The sequence below is a fragment of the Musca domestica genome, unplaced genomic scaffold, assembly GCF_030504385.1.
Source record: "Musca domestica strain aabys unplaced genomic scaffold, Musca_domestica.polishedcontigs.V.1.1 47, whole genome shotgun sequence".
Classification (NCBI taxonomy): Eukaryota; Metazoa; Arthropoda; class Insecta; order Diptera; family Muscidae; genus Musca; species Musca domestica.
Genome location: NW_026712338.1, coordinates 1,361,180 through 1,379,178, shown reverse-complemented (window position 1 = coordinate 1,379,178; position 17,999 = coordinate 1,361,180). Strand labels below are relative to the sequence as shown.

Here is a 17,999-nt window from a genome sequence, read left to right as displayed (position 1 = left end):
ATTCCTGTAGGAAAAGTAACCAGACACACCTTATATTGATAAAATTGTCAACATATGATTGAATGACTTTATCTTCTTAATTCTATATAGCTTTTATTGATATTAAATAATTATATAAATTAGAGTTGTTATAAAAAATAGTTGCAAATGAATTTATTTTTCCAAAATTGATTAAATATTTTTGACATGGCAATCTGCATCTACCACGAACTCTCTTCTACTTTATTTTGCGCACAAAAGAGAAACAAGGAACCCCTTTGTGTGAATCACAACGTAGCTCTAGATTCTAGAATTGCATTTTTGTTTGTGTTTTCATTTCTGATTTTTATACACTCCACCATACTATGGAGGGTATATTAACTTTGTCATTCCGTTTGTAACTCCTCGAAATACTCATGTCAGACCCAACAAAGTATATATATTCTTGATCAGCGTAAAATTCTAAGTCGATTTAGCGATGTCCATCTGTCTGTCTGTCCGTCCGTCCGTCTGTTGTAATCTCGCTTTCATATAGCCCCCATATAACGGTACCTCCCTGTATTCGGCATTTTGATGATTTTAGCGACATTATTCACCCGAATTGTTTCAAATTTGGTATTTGAAGTTCCAAATGGATACTACACCCTAAGATAGAAAATTGTCTGTGTAAGTCCATGTCTTCGTATAGCCCCCATATAACGGTACCTCCCGATATTCGGTATTTTGATGATTTTAGCGACCTTTTTCCCGGAAGTAATTTAAAATTTGGTATTTGAAGTTCAAAATGCATACTACACCCTAAGACAGAAAATTGTCTGTGCAGGTCCACGTCTTCGTATAGCCCCCATATAACGGTACCTCCCGATATTCGGTATTTTGATGATTTTAGCGATATTATTCACGGGAATTGTTTCAAATTTGGTATTTAAAGTTCAAAATGGATACTACACCCTAAGACAGAAAATTATTTGTGCAGGTCCACGTCTTCGTATAGCCCCCATATAACGGTACCTCCCTATATTCGGTATTTTGATGATTTTAGCGACATTATTCACCGGAATTGTTTCAAAATTGGTATTTGAACTACAGTCTATGACAGAAAATTGTCTGTGCGGGTCCAGGTCTTCGTATAGGCCCCATATATCAGTACCTCCCTATATTCAGCATTTTGACGGTTTTAGGTACAATACCCACCGAAATTGTTTGAGATATGGTATTTGAAGTTCGTAATGGATGCTACAGCCTGTGACAAAAAATTGTCTATGCTGGTTAAGGTCTTCGCACAGCTCCAATTTAACGGCACCTCCTTATATACGATATTTTGATGATTTTAGCTACATTATTCACCGTTTATTTCAAGTTTCGAATTTGAATATGCTAATGGCTTATGACAAGCAATGCCTATGTATGTCCACGTCGTATAGAACCCAATATAACGGCTATATTCGGTATTTTTAAAATTTTAACAGAATTTTTTAAGGATTTTATATTTTGAAAATTTCCAAATTCGTTGTAAATGGTGGAGGGTATTAAAAGTTCGGCCCGGCCGAACTTACTGCTTTTTAACTTGTTACTCTCTGTTTTCTTATTCAGTTATAACATAATGCGCATTAATTCTTGAATATTAAATATTGAATATTTGTTGAGTTTAAAACAAAAGCAAAAATAATATTAAAGGCATCATATGGGCACCAAAGACAACTTGTATCACTTTAAAGAGTCGAAATGAGTTTAAGCTTGGTTCGCAAGCGGCGGATTTCCGGCGGTGGTGTAAATGATTCCCAAACAGCACCTACCAAACGACGATTAACGCAAAACAATTCTGTGAGATGAACAAATCTATTCATAAAAGAACAAGATTAAAGAAACTTATCCAAAATATTCTAGACACAATCTCAAGGAGCCAACACTAGTATAATCCAGGATAAGCGATGTGGAAAGATATTGTTGATGCATCTAACAAACTTTATGTGTCACTCTAATCTAACCGTTGAATTTCATTCTCGAGTAAATTTTTTGGTGGGAAGCAATGGAAGTGGCAAAAGTGCTATACTTGCTGCTTTGGTGTTGGGATTGGGTGGAAGTGCCAGAACGACCAACAGGTCTCGAAGTGCAAAAGGTTTGTTTAAAAAAGATAATCCACCAGTTATTACTTACCACCTCTTCAATCACCAGCTTTTATAAAGAATGGGGAAACCAGCGCAAAAATTGAAATAGTTTTGGCGAATGATGGTGCCCAGCCGTATGAGCCCGACGTATATGGTGACAAGATTATCATAGTAAGAACTATTTCATTATTCTCCGGTTCGTATGTAATAAAGAGTGATTCTGGACAGGTTGTCAGTAAGAAAGTCGATGATTTGCACAGAATTCTTATGTATCATAATGTGCAAGTGGATAATCCGGTTTTTGTACTAAACCAGGACAGCGCTAGAGAATTTTTAAAGGAGTATGTTTCAAATTGATTTCATTTAAAAGTAATTTAATTGGAGTATCGTATATTTCAGATTGGAACCTTCAAAAAATTATCAGCTTTTTCTAAAAGCGACACAAATTGATGTCGTTCATGAAAAACTAGCCGATTCCCTTCATTTACACAAAGATCACATGGAAGAATTAAAAAATTATGAAATTGTAAGTACATTCCCCATAGACTACGATAATTTATTAAACAAATATAAACTAGGCAAAAATTAGATATCATGTAAATGTATTTTGGGGGTGAAATCTAAACTTAACCCGAAATCTACCACTTGAAGTTTTATTGAAATAGAATATTACATTATTTTAAAGGGCTTTTCGTGAATTTTCATTGATTTTAAGTATGCTTTAAATTTAACACATTACAATATGTTTACCGATTTTCTTATTAAGGAAGTTTAACAAAGAGTCCTATTTATATATTCTATCCTTTCAGAGATTAAAAAAAGAAAAGGAAGATATAGCCGAACATGAAAATAAACTGAAAGAGCTTTTATCATTTGAAAAACTAATGGTAATTATAGAAATAGAGCATTTTTGTGTTCAATAAGTAGAAAAAATCTCTATTTAAGGATGTTCTTAAACGCTTGGAAATCGAGCATGCATGGCAAAAAGTTCAGCAATGTGAGAATCAACTTCATGAAATAAGCGATAAACTTGCAAAATACGACGAAAAGGAGCGTGAACTTAAAAATCTAATACAGAACAAAGATGAAGTTTGCCAAATATTAAGTCAGGAAATCAGGTAAATAATAACTTGTGATTAAATAAATACTTGATTGGAGACTTAATTTATATTATAGAAAAGATGAAGAAGGAATAACGTTGAAAAACAGTAATTATGATAAAGTCAACAGGGAGTACAGGGAGTTAAAGAATAAAGATGATGAGATAAACAAGCTAACATCCGAATTTAAAAACTCCCTAGACATACTAAAAAAGAAAAAATCTCGGTTGGAGCATCAGATTGAAGAAATTAAGAAATATATCGATGAAAAATCTCAAGGGTAAGTTACATAACATAACCGCTGAAGCGAGTTCATATAAAATATGTGTCTCATAACTTTTTTAGCAATCAAGATGATGTAGATACTTTACGTGCTCAAAACCAAAATGAAATTTTAAAACTTCGCCAGCAATGTGAAAGTCATGTAGGCCCAATGATTGAAAATATTAAGCGCGAACTTAAACTCCATAATGATAGCAAGGCACAAAAGGAACAAGTAGTAAATGAAATTAAACGCCAACAAAGGGAGTGCTTAGACGAAATACGTAAGTCGCCAAAAATAAATTTGAAACTACGATTTGCCTTAACCTTTGTTCCCATTCCAGGTCTTCGAAGTGTAGAGATAGCCAATGTAAAAGCCAGTGCCAAAAATAAGATATTAATATACGGAAAGCATATGCCCGAGCTTTTGACAGATATTCGAAAAGCACATTCACAAGGCCTTTTTTCTACGTTACCAAGGGACCTATTGGCAGTTATGTAGATGTGGCCAACAGCCAATACCGAGATGTTATTGAAAACTCCATCGGCCGTGGATTGCTGGGAGCATTTCTAGTAAACAATGCAAAAGATAGGCAAATCTTGGAAAACATTTTTACTAAATATGAAAATTGTCGTCCTATTATAATAACTGTAGCATTTTCCGACAAGGTAAGAAATTTTGGTATTGCAATTTTTTCATCAAAGTTTACCGGCTTGTTTCTTGAAAGGTCTATGATGTTAGTGGTGGGTGTGTAAACCCACCGAAAGGCACGCATTTGCTTCTTCACGAAATCAGATGTTCTGATGCAACTGTAATGAACTGCCTTATTGACCGTCTTGGCATCGAATCTATTTTGCTTACAAATAGTAAAGAAATTGCCGAAACAATTACTTCGCATATTGAAAATGTTCCCAAAAATCTATCGAGGGTCTTGGTTCTCAAAGAAGGCAACAGTTGTATGGAATATTATCCTATGCCGAAGTATCGAATGTATTCAAATAAAGTTAGACCAGCCAATTACATACAAGTTAATATCGAAGAACGTATTAGGTAAGTCGTTTTTTTATTTAATTGAAAAATACAAATAATGTTGGTTATAGGCACTTGGAAAATGAAAAACAATCACTAGAGCTAAAGAATAAATCATATGAAACCGATCTGAGTCAAATGAGCAATCAAATACCTCAAGTTATTAAGCTCATACAAGAGCAACGGGAACTTTTATTAAAACAAGAAAATGCCCACCGAGAGATTATGGAAAAAATAGCGGAACTGGACAATATAGAATATGCTGATTATAGTAACGAAATTCAGTTCTTGGTAAGAATAAAAACGATTAGCACAATTAAACTTTTTAATGGCACGTTTGTTTAAAAAAAAGGAAAAAGAAATGGGTGATTATGAAACTCACCTAGCAGAAATTGAACAAAAAATAAGTGAAACGAGAGGTCAATTATCGGATGTTGACAATGAAAAAATTCAAATTGGAGCGGAGCTGCAATCCAAAGAAAATGAACTTCAGAAAATAAAAAATGACATAGAGGCTTTCAAGGTTTGTTAACTTTCTAACAACATTAACTACATTTATTTTGAAAACATATTAATATAAGAAGCAATCGTTAGTTATAAACAAATGTTCAGTCTACTGTAGATCGAAAGAAAATGAAACTCCGTAGTGTTAACAACAACGATTCTTCGTATCGCGTCAAATTGTCGGAAGTGCAAGACGTCATAAATAAATTGAAAGCTGAGCATATGGAAATGTCAAGAAAAGTTGATGCTTGTACAAAAGATGCTGCAGAAAAAGGTGAACGAATTGAAAGCGATCTAAGTGGAGATCAACTCCAAGACGAGATATCAAAAGTAAAGGCAAAAATTAAACATGGTAAGCCAGTGAGCTTGGACCCACGGTCCATGCGACAGCTAATTATGACAAAGAAAGAGGCATTACTAGCCAATGAAGGCAAATATGAGAACATAAAGCACTCCATTTATTCGGTAATTGACTAATAACCGTTTAATTTACACTGGGTTTAAAATATCTACTCTTCACACAGCTAAGAAAATCTTTAAGATTCCGTTTCGACTTTTTAAAGAAACTGAAGGAACACATGGCAATGCTTTTACAAATATCGTTTAACGTAATTATCATCCAAATTAGAGCAATGACTTGGAAATTTTAATATGTTTTCTCTTATTATTAGACGATTCTGCGATTGCGCAACTTTGAAGGTTCATTGGATGTAAATCACCAGCAGAAAACATTGAAGCTTTCGGTTATACCACGCGGTCATAATAAAAATGCAGTTTCCGACACGAAATCTTTGTCTGGAGGAGAACGGTCTTATAGCACTGTAGCTTTTCTCATATCTTTATGGTCATGTGTTGATCATCCTTTTTGTTTTTTGGATGAGTACGATGTTTTTACGGTGAGCATAAAGGCATCCGATCTCATATTTTTGTTTCTAAATACGATCGTTTATATTAGGATGAAGTGAACCGAGAGTACATGACACGTCTGCTCATCGATGAAGGACGTAGACGTCCACTTCGACAGTATTCTTTCTTAACGCCTCAAGATATGACATTGATGTCCGAAGACTTTATAAAGATATTACGGTAAGTATTTTTTTGCATTTGTAATTAAAAATTGAAAGTAATTGAGATTTTCATCTTAACAGATTGGAAGAACCAGAACGCATTTAATGTATTATTTAAATTTGTTGGTTATTTTATAACAGCAACTGGAATTGCAAACATTTTATTACACTAAATATAATATGCATATGTACCTTTTTATTACTTTTTATACCAAATATTTTGTATTGGTATAATTTTGAATACGTTTTTATGTGTCATTGAAAAGACACGAAGTCCAATAAAATGCTTTTTCATAAATGCCGGGTGTAAATGGGTCAAATTTCAATAAATAGTTGCTGTGACAACTAAAATATGTCAAAGACATGTAATTCGTGGCCTATGATAGGAAAATTATGTTTATTATGTGTTTGATCTTATGAAATTATTTTTTTATTTTTTACAATTATACATATAGTTAATGTAAGGATAATTACACGGAGTGCAGGAACATTAGCTACAAAGTCAAACGCCAAAATTTTTACATTCTTTTTTAAATTTAATTTAATGAAAGCAAAACATGTCGGAAATAGCATCAAATGTTAGAATAAGTTTAGATTTGTTCAAATTGGTCACCTTTGGCACGAACTGTAGCCTTTAAACGCCAATGGTGCTCTGCGCTATTTTGACCAATTCCCGACAAAGCACTTGCTTGAGGTGATCGACACTTTGGTATTTTTAGTGCCAACCTTGCTTTCCAAAATACTCTAGACACAACAGACCAACGGATTGGTATCGGGATATTTTAGTGGCCATTGTGCTCTGGAAATGAAGCGGGGAACCTCATTTTGTAACCATTCTTGGGTGGCGCGTGCTGAGTGCGATTGTGCTTAGTCCTGTTGGAATGTCCAAGATCTGCGGCCAAAATGTTTGCGTGCCCAAGGTTTTAATACACCCTCCAAAATATTTTCGCGATAATATTCGGCATTTATTCTGATGCCACATTAGATTAATACGAGCGAAGAGCGACCTTCGGCTGTTATGGCGGCCCACACCATCACCATGACCGGCGATTGAGTTCTGCTGGCCAAACGAAGGTGCACATTTTCAGCTGACCACTTTGACAAGTAAACACGATCATTTTGTTTGTTTACAAACTCCTGGACAACGAATTTTTTCTCATCGGATAAAACCAAAGTCGGCAGTTCACCAAGCGAAGCAACTCTTTAGCTCTTTTGTGTGCCAGTATCACGGTAACGAGCGATGGTACGAGACACAAAAGATTTATTCACATTTAAATGCTTGAGTGCTCTAACGATATCCACTTGTGGGTTTTCAGCCAAATGATAGTGTGATTTCTACTATCACGCTTAAATTCCATCACGAATAACTTTTTTTATGGAAAATTCTCACCAAAATGCTTTTGTACGCTTGTAAACAATATAATGAGCTGTCACTGGAATAATTGTAACAGCTGTCGGACGAGTGGCATAGAAATGACAGCAGTCTGAAGAAAGATGCAGTTTTTTCATCTCACCCTGTATATTTAATTGTTTTTCAAATGATTAAGTTGTTTCGTGTTATGTACATAAATATTGAGTTTACATTTTTTGAGTGACGGTTTTAAGTAAATCAACGCCTCTGCTCTGCAAAAGTGTGCGTTGTTGTTGGGATAGTTTGCGGCAAGAAGAATGTGTTTGACGTCAACATCAGGTCCGCATTTGGGACATTATTATCCGTATTCTTATTAATTAGGTGTTGGTAGCATTGTATGCCCCTATTATTATGTTTTCAAAATTTAATCATAATTTCCATGAAAAGATTATTTTATGATCATTCAAATTCTTGATGGTGATCGATTTATGCCAAAACGAGTCGACATTGTTTCATCAAAATTCCGTTAAAACGAGCAATTTTTCATTAGGATTGTAGTAATCCATTGTCAAAAGAACGTAGAAGCCAATAATATGATATAAAATTTTCCACGTTGGTGAAAATAAAGAAAAAAAAATAAATCATTTTGATGTTTCATCTACTATGTGGCACATTGTAAAATTGAAATCTCTTTAGCATTAAATGTGAGCATAGTCAACCTGCCGAGAATGTTATAAAAGCAGACCTAAAGTCGGCCGAGCTCTTACACATTTTAAGAAATAAAAATATTAGTTTTTCTATATTATATGGACAAATAACACAATAACAATGCCGAATCAGTTTTCTTAATTAAAAAAGTAAAAAGTAAGGCCTTGAAGGCTTTAGTATTAAGTATGAATTAAATACGATCTGCCGACCACAGCACCATGACATACCGACATTTAAAAAGCAGTGGCAAAAAATCATTATTTTACATAATTTCAAGTTTTCACCAAATTTGAATAAAATCACAACTCTAATTGTGTTACTATCAAATTCTTTTAATGCACAAAAATATCGACTTTTTAATAACACCATCATGTACATTATAATGACACCGCCGCCAAGGGATCTGGTTTTGTGCGCTTCGGTAGCGTTGCCGCTCTTAAATACGGATTGTCAATATTGGGATTTTCTAAAATGGCTTTATTTGTTGTTGAGTTTGGCTTTATGTCATTTTCTGGCTTAACTTCCTTTTCCGGTTTTTCTGATTTTTTCTCCGCTTCGTCAGTAACGCCACCACTACCGCTACCCCCTCCATTATCATTGCTTCCACCTTCTTCATCATTTCCGCTTTCATTTTCATCATCGTCTAAGAAATTAAAGAATATGCAAAAAACCGGCATTGCTGCAAATCTCATTTAAAATACCTTTGCAATCTTCTGTTCTATTGGCCACCAAATAGTGATATTCCAATTCCTCAAAATCAAACACTTGGTCTGTGGGATTTAAAGCGGCTAGATAAGTTGGAAACGCTGGTTTGCAAGCAATCACTATAAAATAAAAAAGGCCTTAAATTAATGTTCTTTTAAAAATTATATTAATATTGCTTACGAGGAAACATATTATCTTCAGTGTCAAAGAGACTGTGAGTCTCCGATGTTTTTGCCAAAAATTTTGTTAGAGCCTTTTCGATGTCTCTTTTTTGGGTAGCTGCTTTTTCTCTAATTGCTTCGTATTCTGTTACGGGTTGTTTGTGGGTCTACAACATGACATGTGAAATTATTTGCAAATCAAAATTGACCAGACCAACACATCTTACCGGTGTTCGGACATAGGCATGAGGATCTGGGAAGAGTGGCAGATACGGTAAAATATGTGGAGGATGCTGGGATTTTGTACCAGCTTGTAATAACGGTAATTGTTTGTTAGATTGCTGTTGTGGCGGCATTGATATGATTTGTCGACCTTCTCGCTTGGCAAATGCCTCAATGCCCTGCAAAGAAACTCCCATATTTACCAGAGCAACAACCACATCACCAACTACTGGGATAGTACGTCCTGATAGTTCACAGTAGCTTCTGGCAGATTGTCCTACTTCAACGAGTACTAAAAGAATAAGGCAAACGCATAATGTATAGTTTTTAATTATTATTTCAGTAAAGATTTCCCACTCACAACTTTGTAACATCTCCGTCAGTGTTTCCAGGCATTCCTTGTCAGCGCTGTCGAATCCCTTTTCCATAAGAATTTGCGAAACAGCTAGACTTAATATTTTACGTCTAGCATTACCAGTGATCTGAGTGCTTTCAGTTTTTTCCATTTTTAAACAAACTTACAAAGTTTATGTTTATAAACAATCAAGCAATGGAACTCACAAAAGTAGGTCTCTCCAGATCGAAAACGGGTGGAATTAACAAAGAAAGCGAAACAAATGCTCTGTTCCAGTCTCTGCACGAATCTACTAGTGTTGCAACTTTAACATTCTTGCAGCTCTGGAACAGACCAATATTTAATCCCTTTTCCTTGTTGCTGTTAATCCCTTTTTGTAGCCTAGAAGGAGTGGAAAGATATATGTCCTTCCCTTTTCTACACGAAGAATTGTTGTTGGGAATGACAATGAAGGAGTGAAAAATATATTTCCTTCTCCTTACTTGGTTTTTGGTCGTTTGAAAATTTCACTGATAAGAAAACGGTTCTAGGCTTACAAAAATCGCCATTTTGAGTTATTATATGAAGCTGAGAAAGATATAATTTAAAAATCAACCCAGTGAACATGGAAGAATTATGTTTGCCACGTCCACTAAAAGAGGAAAATCTTTTGGCTTATAAGAAACTAGAAAAATGTAACTCTGTAATGGAGTCTTATATAGACTTTTAAATATGCAACAGTAGGCTTTGTTTAATTTTAATTTTTTTTTTACAAAACTCTTATATTAAGGAAAACCCGCCAAACAAGAATGGAATTTTTGGGTTATTGAACAGGGTTGAATCTAAAATTGTAGGATAATAAAGTTTTATCACCAAAAGAAAAAAATTGTATTTAGGGGGTAGCTTTTTTCTACATTCAGTTATTTTGCCATGGCTTAACTCTAGTAAAAATTCTTCAAGATTTTTGCATCCTTTCTTTTTTTTTTTATTTCGCGTAGCCGGCGTTGGACTTACTAAAGTATCATATTTAGAAAACTTTGTTTCGTGTTAACCATTGTGGACATACCCAGAGCAGAACATCTCAAGCCCCGGCCGAAGGCCGTATACTTGCAAAAAGTATCAAATTTAGAAAACTTTGGCTCGCGTTAGCCGGTGTCAAATTTGATATGACGTTTTGTGAATTAATCCCATTTCTCGATATACAATAGGTACACACTTTTTCTACCATCCACCTTGAAAATGAGGTCATCATTCCATTTGTAACATACCTAAATGTTCCTCGTAGACCCCATATAGTATAAATGTATTCATAATCAGCATAAAATTCTATGTCGATTTAACGATGTCCGTCTGTCTGTCTGTTGAAATCATGATACAGGCCACATTATTTGACGTAGAGCGTAACGTAGTATATTAGGTCCACGTTTTGGTATAGCTCCTCCTGTTATTCGGTATTTTTGCCACATTTTTTCACGGATTTGTCTAAGAATTGGTATTTGCCATAATGGGTTCTAGCTCCGGTGGTGAAACATTGTATGCATAGTTGCACGTTTATATATAGGTTTCAAATAACGGTACCTCCCGATATTCAGTATTTTGATTATTTTTGCCACATTTTTTACGAATTTGTCTAAAAAATGGTATTTGTCATAATGTGTTCTAGCTCCGGTGGCGCATTGTACGAATATGTACACGTTTATGTACCTTCCAATATTCAGTATTTTGATGATTTTTGCCACACATTTCCACGGATTCTAGCTCCAGTGGCGGAACAAAGTAAGTATAATTCCACTTTTTCGTATAGCCACCACATAATAGTACCTCTGGATATTCAGAATTTTGCCACACATTTCCACGGATTTGTCTAAAAATTGGTATTTGTAGTTCATGGCTCTGGCAGCAGAACATTGGATATTTAGGTCCACGTTTTCCTATACCGCACATAAAACGATACCGATATTCCCGTTTTGGTATGGTCCCTTCATGGTTTTTAGAAAGTTTAACAGCATTCTCCAAACGATCTTACTGGTATTTGTAGATTGAAGTGGGACACGTTAGAATCCAGATACTATATCCAAAAGTGGAGGGTTTTAAAAGTTCGGCCCGGCGAACTTAATGTTATGAGATAAAATTTAACTGCAGGGCAATGTGAACGTATTTTTTGTCTAATAACAGAAAAATTCGAAACGCCAATGGCGATGGTGCGGAAACTTTTTTCGTGACACTATATTAGATAAATTGCGCAATCTAGAGTACTTTATGTATGCAGTTTGCTCCAATTTGAGAGGGATCTTGCTTTTTCCACGATTTTCCAGCGATTGCTTGAAGTGTTGAGAGATTTGGACATACAGCATTTTTAATTTAAAAATCTAAATTCCAAAAATGTACAATTTTAAAATAAATTTAATTTATTGAAAATTACTTGTTCTTTTTACTTGTATTACATACAAAAACAAATTTGTATGTGGTTGATATTTAAAACGAATCGGGAGTTACCTCTAAATTATCGATTTTTTGGACTAAACTAGAGTTAAACCCTAAAGGATCTGTTAGGACGCGTAAGAGACTGAAATGGTCGAACATTTTCTCTGTTCAACTCTCTCCGATAACCCAAAAGCGCGAGTAAAGAGAGCAATTTTTGACACTTGCGTTACCTAGAGTTTGAAAAAACTTATTGGAAAGAACGCTAAAGGTTGGAGGGAGAGACAGCTTGTTTGACCATGATATTCACACTAAACCAGTTTTCTCACAAGGGAAGTTAGGCGAATACATCTTTTCATATTCCTCGCATGGAGGAATAAGCCAAGTCCTGGCAGAGCAATAATCCACATAAGTAACGTCTGGAGGATATAGAACCCCGAAAATATGAAGATTAAACAGTGCCACTCTTCGGGGTTTGGATTTCTCGTTAATTATCCAACGTCTCAAACTTAGACGGAGGGTAGTTCTCTTAACTTTCTTAAACTGTGTGAAGTGTTTGTACTGTTATAGATATAACACACCGTAGTACTTTTCGTTTCAACCAGGGCCTTCGGTCACTGTTACGTCGTTAAAGGTGACTGAGTTTCTATCACCACTCTCTAGGACCCAATAGCGACTTACGCGCTACCCACAACTTATACGTTCGTTTTAAATTTATATGCAATTACAGCAATTTTTACCCTTTTCTGTACACGAAATATTTTATATCGAAAGACGTTTTGACCAAAGTGATCACTACATTTTCCATAGGAAATGTTTGTAATTTGATATTCTATCCTGTAATGTGATATTCTAGGTGTATAGCACATTCTCGCTGTTGTAAACCAACAAACTTACATGGTTATGCTTCTTCGTTCAGGTAGAACGAAAGCATAACAAGTGGAGAAAGATGTAAATGTTTGTAAGTGCGGTTGTAAGATTTAGAAGATTTTCCAAAAGAATTTTAGTTTTATTTAATTCTTTGGTTCCTCCTCACTTGGATAAAAAACGTTTTTGTCATAGAAGTTATATAACTTCTGGGGGAGAATATACCAGACGAAAAGAACAAGGGAACTGATGAGGATTGGTGTCTCTTTCCAAACCTAGGTATTCCCTGCTTTACCCCCTGGTAAACATTGCCATCTTTCTCCACTAATAAACAAACGTTGTTTTTATAAAAACAACAATAAAGGTATAAAGCCTAACCATTTTGCAACAACAAAATACTATGATATCCCGAATAAACAAAGCCAACACTGTTCTGAAGACGGAAAATTTAAAAGACAACTGGATTTATATTCAACGAAACGGTAAATTCTAAATTGAATGTATTTAAAAAATTGGTAATTGGCTCTATATCATATTACGTTTCCAAAAAGTAAAGATTTCAATTTAAAAAATAACCTAAGATAAAGCATATTTACACAATTTTATTATTACATACATTTACGAAGCATTCAATGTTTCGTCTTTCAACCTTTTAAATATTTTGTCAGAATTCAATTGAGTACTTTGGAATTCAGAAAATAATTTCGACCACTGTTCAAAATTTCCCTCAGTTCGTTCCTCCTTAAAGAGTTCCATCAGTAGTTTGAGTTCCTCCCTCAAAGCGTTTTCAAATTCTACAACATTTTGGGCAGCAGGCAAATACTTTCTAACATTCCGAATTGTTATGATGTTACACTTAAGCGTAGCTAAATCACTTAAAAATATTTTCATAAAAACTACAGCATTTTCCACAGTGGGGATGTAAAATTTCCAACAAGTTATTGAGTAATCATTTTCATCTTCTTCTATTTCCTTGTAGCGCAAACACACACATCCATACCACTGCGAGCTTCGAAAATGATTGTAGTATATAGTATGATGTAAGGTATCTTCTGTAAAGGATGGTAATTTTACAAACTGGAATTTTTCTTGCAAACAACTTTCAAAAACATCCAAATCATTTTGAAGTTGGAAGGTAATTTCTAAATTCAGTTCAAACGAAGACATAGCTGTAGCTAAGAAGTCTTGATGTAGAGCGCTTTCTTTAAATGATATTTCGTAATCGGTACGATGTCCATAAAGTATGTCGTTGAAGTCCAAAATTCCCAAATATATTTGTAAAGTTGTATTGGAGATTGACGATCCATAGTTTTTTGATACGTCATATTGAAGCAGAATTGGACATTGATTAAGGTCAACAATGTCGTACACTTTAAATTTCATAACAAGAATTCCAAACGACTCGGGGAGTAGCTGACAATCTACACTTGAAATCCATGTTTTCTTTTGAAAATCCTCATCCTCAGATTGTAGAAATGTTTCAATGCTATCCAAGTCATAGAATGACAATTTAAGTTGATACAAACGATATTTGATTGACGTTGACGATTCTTCATTACCGGAACCGACATCCAAAAGAGGATATATATTGTGGATTATTGTAAGATTCTGTGCAGAACATTGATTTATTAATGGTACTCCAACTACTAGATCATTCTGCGAAGTAAGTCTTTTCCATATATCGCCACAACGTGCCAATATCTGCTTCTCTTCCAACTTCAAACTTCTCACATGTGGAAGACCATAGGTTAATTTATCTTGTAGTCGATCGAAAGATTGTGCGGTTAAGCTTTCATGTAGCTTCAACTCTGACTTAGCGCTACGAATGCGATCCAACAGTTGCTTCAATTCCGACCGTTGATTCTCAAAATCATTTATTTCTATTTTCTCTTTTTCAAAATCACATTTTAATACCGATCCGCCAACAAACTCCAGCTCCAATACTGTTGAGTACTTCACGGATCCATGCACAATTCGAAAGCCATAAAGATTTTCATGTTCACCAATTATTGTAAATCCACCCTTATTGGGCAAACGCTGCAATATAACACATTTATCCCAACACTTTACTATTACATAGACTTTCAGCACATTCAAAGTGTGAAAAACGTATTTTCCAACGCAAATATTAAACGAGCTTGGCACAGTATTCTCATCATAAGATGAATATTTCGGGCCTTCATACGCCATTATTTGATCCTTTACATTTTGTAGACATGTGTTCGAAAGATTTACACTGGCCACAAGTGTTTTGCGATAAAATTCAAAGAACTTTAAATTTTTTGTAAATACCCACCAAGTCTTCTGCCTTTGAAGGTCAACAAAACTATCCACAAATGCTAAGTAGTGGCAAACAAATTCAGGTATTTCTCGTTTAATATTAGCGGGAATCATATTCCTTCACCTTTATCGCTTCATTCGAATATCCTGTTAAAAATCTAAAATGAAATTATAAAATGTACGGAATAAATCAAATTACGAAATAATTAAATTATTTGTTCTTGAACTGGAACAGAATAGACAAATGTTTAAAAATTTCGCGCCCTATATGACACCAAAATTGTAATTGTAGAAATAAAATACATTCAAACGCTGTGCATTTGGCAGGAATCATAATACTCTGGCGTTTAGATTCTGAAGCCCGAACCGAAATAAAACTGTAGTGTCTTTAACTATTTATTAGTTTTTCGTGGACGTTTTTAATACTTACTTGCTACGAAGTGCCCACGTTAAAATAAGGGGTGGATGCTGCTTTGTTACCAGTTGCCGGTGTTTTGTTTTGTTACGAATGTCTGGTGAAACCAAAATAAAAAAAAACGTCCACGAAGAAACAAAAAGAAGAAAATTAGAGGTTCTCTTGTTTACGAATGAGTTTAATGTATAACTTCGAGGGCAATGCATTCAGTAGTAAAATTCATTAAAACAACCCACTGAACTAGTGTACTAATGAAATTAGAGGAGAAATATTATTTTGAATCTGCATCATTCCTGGCTTCTGTCCTCTAATTCGTCTTCTTGTCATCTTCGCGGTAGAAAACGATAAAGTACAGACAATTCCTTGCCCTTAAAGGAGAATTAATATGTTATATCTTATAGATAATGACGGAATCACAAAATATATGGACAATCCGTATCATTCTGCCATGGTACAATAAAAAGGTAAGGTAGAGCTCCCATCTGGTTGCAATTTTTTTCTAAGTGTGCCCGACTTCTGCCTACTTTGTGTATGTATTTGTTGTTTTGAAAAATAAAAACAAAATATTTTTAAAATCAATGATTGGAAGAAACTTGAAATGCGAGGCGCGCACCGAACACATAGGATCATATTTTTGAGGGAACATCCAGGCATTTCATTCATCTTTCGCGTTATTTGACTCACTTTAGAAATGAACAAAAAATATCAAAAAAATGAAAACAACTTGTTACCTATAATTTTGAAAAATTCTGACAGGAAGCGGGCTGTATTTCTGCCTCAGGGCTGTATTTCTGCAGTTTCACGAAGCTGTTCTACCTCCTTACTGTACCATGCTTTCTGCCAAGAGTATGGGGAGCTTTATACAATTACCAAGGCAATCTCATGCTACCACACGATTACATTTTTTTTATTTTATGTCCCTTCATTGTCAAATTTATAATTTTAAAGTATGGACGTGCAGCTGGCAAGAATTTTGCATTTATTTCGGACCAAATATTTTCTTATATTCACGCCTTTTAGCGGGTATAAAAGCCAAGGAAGAATATAATCTAAAACTGAAAACTACAATATTAGTCTGATAAGTCAGTAAGACTTAATTATGGAATGGTTGATATCATGGTATAATTATTACAGGTAACAGCAAGTCCCAACTGATTTGATTCTATAGTAATACTAGTGTCATGCTCGATGTGACGTTTTCTGATTTAATTCCATTTCTTGATATACAATAGGTATAACCTTTTTTGATATAAATGTTCACTGCAGGGCAATGAGAATAGAAAAAATTGTCGTTGTACTTAACAAAACGCCAAAGGCGATGGTTCGGAATTATTTTCGGTTAAGGTACAGCGACACCACGTTCGATAAAATATTCGTATATTTCATGTTTCCTAAAATTACAAAATGTAGAATACTTTAAGTGTGTATGCAGTGTGGTTTCAATTTGAAAGCAATGATGTTTTTTCTACGATTTACTACTGATTGCTTGAAGTGTTGGAAGCTTAGGATCTACTGCACATTCAGGGGAATGATAATAAGGCATTCAAATTAGATAATTGAGGAACTATTCTTCTGCATTTTAAATTTTATAATCTAAATTCCAAAAAAGTATATTTTTGAAATTAAAATAATTTATAGAAAATTAATTTTGTTGTTCCGAAATAGTTAGGTTTAATCCCATTATTGTTGTTTTTATAAAAGTAACGTACGTTTATTAGTGGAGAATATGATAATGTTTAAAATGGTTAGTATTTGTTTTTATAAAAAGTCGAGTTCTTCAGAAAATGGTTGCCATATTCAATTTAGCAAATGAGTTTATGTGCCCAGCAACATCATTTTATTATCTATCGAAAAGATGTAATAACCGACCTATCTCTATAGTTTTGTCATGTGTGAACTTATTGCGCATTCATGCTACTGAGGATGAATTCTAAATTAAATTTTAATATCAATGTAATAACAATGGTAAATAAAGCAATTGGTGTTCTAGGTTTTGTTAAATGGTGGGCCAAATAATTTTCTCATCCATATATAACAAAAAAGTTATTTAAGTCTCTTGTTAGACCAATATTAGACTACGGTTCTGTTGTATAGGATCCTCAATATGAAATATACTCAGATTAAATAGAATACGTGCAGAAACAATTTCTGCTATTTGCCTTACGAGGTTTAAATTGCAATAGTAATTGTGTTTTGCCTTTTTATACTAAAATTAATTAGATTACCTTGATTCTACCATGACTAGATCTAAACAGAACATTAACTCTAATTGATGTGATTAGGAAATCTGAAATGAGGAAATCAGATTTCCTAATCACATCTATTAGAGTTAATGTTCTGTTTAGATCTAGTCATGGTAGAATCAAGGAGGTAATAAAAAAATTTCCGAAAATGCAGAGATGGGCATGGTACAATAAGGAGGTAGAACAGCTTCGTAAACTGCAGAAATACAGCCCTGAGGCTAAGCCCGCTTCCTGTCACAATTA

General features: G+C 34.4%; 3 protein-coding genes across 3 annotated transcripts; 1 reads left to right on the top strand and 2 right to left on the bottom strand.

Moving 5' to 3' along the window:
• Nucleotides 1-1,557: 1,557 nt before the first annotated feature.
• On the top strand, nt 1,558-6,258 carry LOC101899010 (structural maintenance of chromosomes protein 6). Its single transcript, XM_059127705.1, is given in 19 exon segments — nt 1,558-1,803; nt 1,867-2,098; nt 2,155-2,258; nt 2,316-2,428; nt 2,487-2,613; nt 2,897-2,974; nt 3,033-3,205; nt 3,264-3,467; nt 3,533-3,732; nt 3,793-3,924; nt 3,927-4,117; nt 4,177-4,499; nt 4,550-4,769; nt 4,831-5,001; nt 5,091-5,447; nt 5,507-5,590; nt 5,654-5,878; nt 5,938-6,068; nt 6,131-6,258. Coding segments are annotated over 19 exon segments (3,189 nt in total). The 5' UTR covers nt 1,558-1,704; the 3' UTR covers nt 6,156-6,258.
• Nucleotides 6,259-8,419: 2,161 nt separating this feature from the next.
• On the bottom strand, nt 8,420-10,118 carry LOC101897809 (transcription initiation factor TFIID subunit 8). The gene is made up of 5 exons (XM_005183272.4): nt 9,558-10,118; nt 9,202-9,488; nt 8,994-9,141; nt 8,810-8,932; nt 8,420-8,751 (listed from the first exon to the last, which is right to left on the bottom strand). The coding sequence occupies exons 1-5, from the start codon at nt 9,700-9,702 to the stop codon at nt 8,486-8,488; spliced, it is 969 nt and encodes a 322-aa protein (XP_005183329.2). The 5' UTR covers nt 9,703-10,118; the 3' UTR covers nt 8,420-8,485.
• A 3,164-nt stretch (nt 10,119-13,282) lies between these two features.
• On the bottom strand, nt 13,283-15,660 carry LOC131804650 (uncharacterized). The gene is made up of 2 exons (XM_059127708.1): nt 15,529-15,660; nt 13,283-15,256 (listed from the first exon to the last, which is right to left on the bottom strand). The coding sequence occupies exon 2, from the start codon at nt 15,210-15,212 to the stop codon at nt 13,437-13,439; it is 1,776 nt and encodes a 591-aa protein (XP_058983691.1). The 5' UTR covers nt 15,213-15,256; nt 15,529-15,660; the 3' UTR covers nt 13,283-13,436.
• Between the last annotated feature and the right edge of the window lie 2,339 nt (nt 15,661-17,999).